This window comes from Elephantulus edwardii, unplaced genomic scaffold, assembly GCF_000299155.1.
Source record: "Elephantulus edwardii isolate Elephantulus edwardi_28Jun2011 unplaced genomic scaffold, EleEdw1.0 scaffold00178, whole genome shotgun sequence".
In the NCBI taxonomy this organism is placed as follows: Eukaryota; Metazoa; Chordata; class Mammalia; order Macroscelidea; family Macroscelididae; genus Elephantulus; species Elephantulus edwardii.
The window spans coordinates 2,384,237-2,386,801 of NW_006399928.1; the positions used below are offsets into that span (position 1 = coordinate 2,384,237).

The window sequence follows — 2,565 nt, forward strand, 5'->3', positions numbered from 1 at the left end:
GTACCCAGGTAGGACCATGAAGGAAGAGGTGAAAGGAATACCTGTAAGAGTGGCACTGCGTTGCCGACCTCTGGTCCCCAAAGAAATTAGTGAGGGCTGTCAGACATGTCTTAACTTCGTACCAGGGGAGCCACAGGTGTGTAACAGCTTCTTGGGCCTGCCTTTAACGAACTGTCTTGGCCAAGTGGCAGCGAGGGGTATGGTCTAGCCTTTCAATTTATTTTTCGTGTGTATTGTCCCTTGCCTTCTTTAGGTGGTGGTTGGTACTGATAAATCCTTTACCTACGACTTTGTATTTGACCCCTCTACTGAACAAGAAGAAGTCTTCAATACAGCAGTAGCGCCGCTCATAAAAGGCATATTTAAAGGTGAGGCTATTTAATTCTTCAAATATTTTTTGAGCTAATACCATGCCAGGCACTATGTTTGGGCACTGCAAATACAGGATTAGATGAATATGATTCCTGACTTCAAGAAACCCACAGCCTAGAAACTAAGTCAAATAACTAAGTAAATGGTTTTGTACCTTTGGGGCTAGTTTTATACTGTATTTGCTTTCTGTGGTTTTTCTCATCTTTAACTTGTAAATATTTTTGTTTGTCCTAGAGCATTATTAGTTTATACGCTTTTGTTGGTTGCTGATGATGATCAGTGTTTCAACTTGAGATTCAGGCCCTGGAAAGCCTGTTATGAGGGAGTCAGACACAAGCAATATAATATCCAGATCTGGGAGGAGTTAAAAGTTCAGAAAGTAAAGGTATAGATAACTACATAAAAAATTTCAAATGAATTAAAATTTTTGTGAACCTATCTTTAAGCAAAAAAGTTTAAAAACTTAAAGACAGAACCAACCGTGTTATGAAAACCAAAAGAATGGCACTAAATCTTTGGGGAACTTGGGACAGGGCTTTAATATTGTTGAAAACCATAAGGTTCTTAAGAAGAGAGATGCCTGAGAATTGTGTCATGGTTGTTCCAGTAGAGATATTATTTGAAGTTCAAAGCAGAGGTCAACTTGAAGTAGAGCTATGCTGTAATAAGTACCATAAAGTTGCAAGGAATATTTGTATAAAATCTAGTTTAACTTTCCATCCACAGAAAAATGTTTTCTAATAGTATCTCTATTAGGTGTACTTTCAGCTTCTACTTAAAATGCTTCCTTTAAGAGGGAACTGATTTCACACACGCACATTTGGATTTTAAACAACTCTAATTGTGCTAAAAAGGTTTTCATATTAAGTTGACATCCACACCCTGTTAATTTCTACCCAGTGATGTTGTTCATCCCTCAAAGACAAACAGGAGACTTCTTCCAGGCAAGAGCTTAGTTACATCTTTTTAAATGTCATAGCTCAGGGCATATTACATAAAAGTTGAAACTATTGGAACAGTAATCTCAAATTTATGTAAAAGTTGCAAGAAGGGTATAAGTAACTTTTTTCCTTGTCAATTTGATAATTTCCGACTGCTTTAGTGTATATACTCTGTTATTCACTTATCTACATAGTTGAGTTCAGATATCATGTCATTATTTGACAATTATTATCTGAAAATGGAGGATGGCCACATCAGATCACAAAATGGGAGATCAGTTGTAAAAACTGTATCATTATATAGCTACCAGATTATATGTGGCATAACCAACCACTAAAAATAACGGCCTAGCCAAGTCGACACATAACTTTAACAGTCACAGACAGCATCACTTTTACATTGCATTTCATCATTGTATACTCCCAGACATACACTGTTTTTTGTTTTTTTTTTTCAGACATACACTGTTAATAGGCAAAATAATAAAATAGTAGATTTTTTTACCATCAATGTCAAGTCAAGATGTTGAGTGAGATAGTTGCTAATAGGCATATTTCCTACAAAGAGGAGCTTCTGGGCAAGCTCTGATGGCCTAGTGGCAAGAAGCTGCACTGCAATCCCAGAGGAGAGGAGTTGGAATCCACCAGATGCTCTGCTGGAGACGGAAGGACAATCTCCTCCTGTACCGATCAGATCCGATTTGACAGTACACACACACGCACACCCCAAAAAAGGAGCTTCTGCTACGTAATTATTATGTTGCTGTGTTCTGTTGATTCCAACCTATTGAACAGTGTTGTTAGGTGCCATCAAGTTAAGATTTTTAGCAACCCTCTGTACAACAGATCTGAACCTTGTCCTAGCCTGTGCCATTCTCATTATCTCTCATGCCCAAAGTATGTGAGATGCAACTTCATTATCGTTGACTCTAAAGAGCAACTTCGTTGCACTTTTTTCAAGGCATTATCTGCCTGTTTTTTCTGCAGTCCATGGGATATTCAGTACTCTTTCCCAACATCACAACTCAAAGGCCTCAGTTCTTCTGTCATCTTTATTAATTGTCTAGCTCGCTGATGCGTAGTAATTGAGATGACCATGGCTTGAATCAAGTATGTTGTTGTTTTTGTTGTTATGTGCCGTCGAGTTGCCTGCCACTCATAGCGACCCTATGTACAACAGCCCTAAACTCCGCTCTGTCCTGTGCCAATCGCACTGTCTCTGACACTCCCATCCCAATTATCCCAGTCACTG

General features: G+C 38.6%; 1 protein-coding gene across 1 annotated transcript in view; it reads left to right on the top strand.

Moving 5' to 3' along the window:
* The window catches only part of KIF4A (kinesin family member 4A), a 389,040-nt gene continuing 386,475 nt past the window's right edge, over window positions 1-2,565 (top strand). The window contains exons 1-2 of the mRNA XM_006895963.1: window positions 1-136; window positions 254-368. Of these exons, the coding sequence (XP_006896025.1) occupies window positions 17-136; window positions 254-368 (235 nt within the window). The 5' untranslated portion in view covers window positions 1-16. The remainder of the gene's footprint in view (window positions 137-253; window positions 369-2,565) is intronic.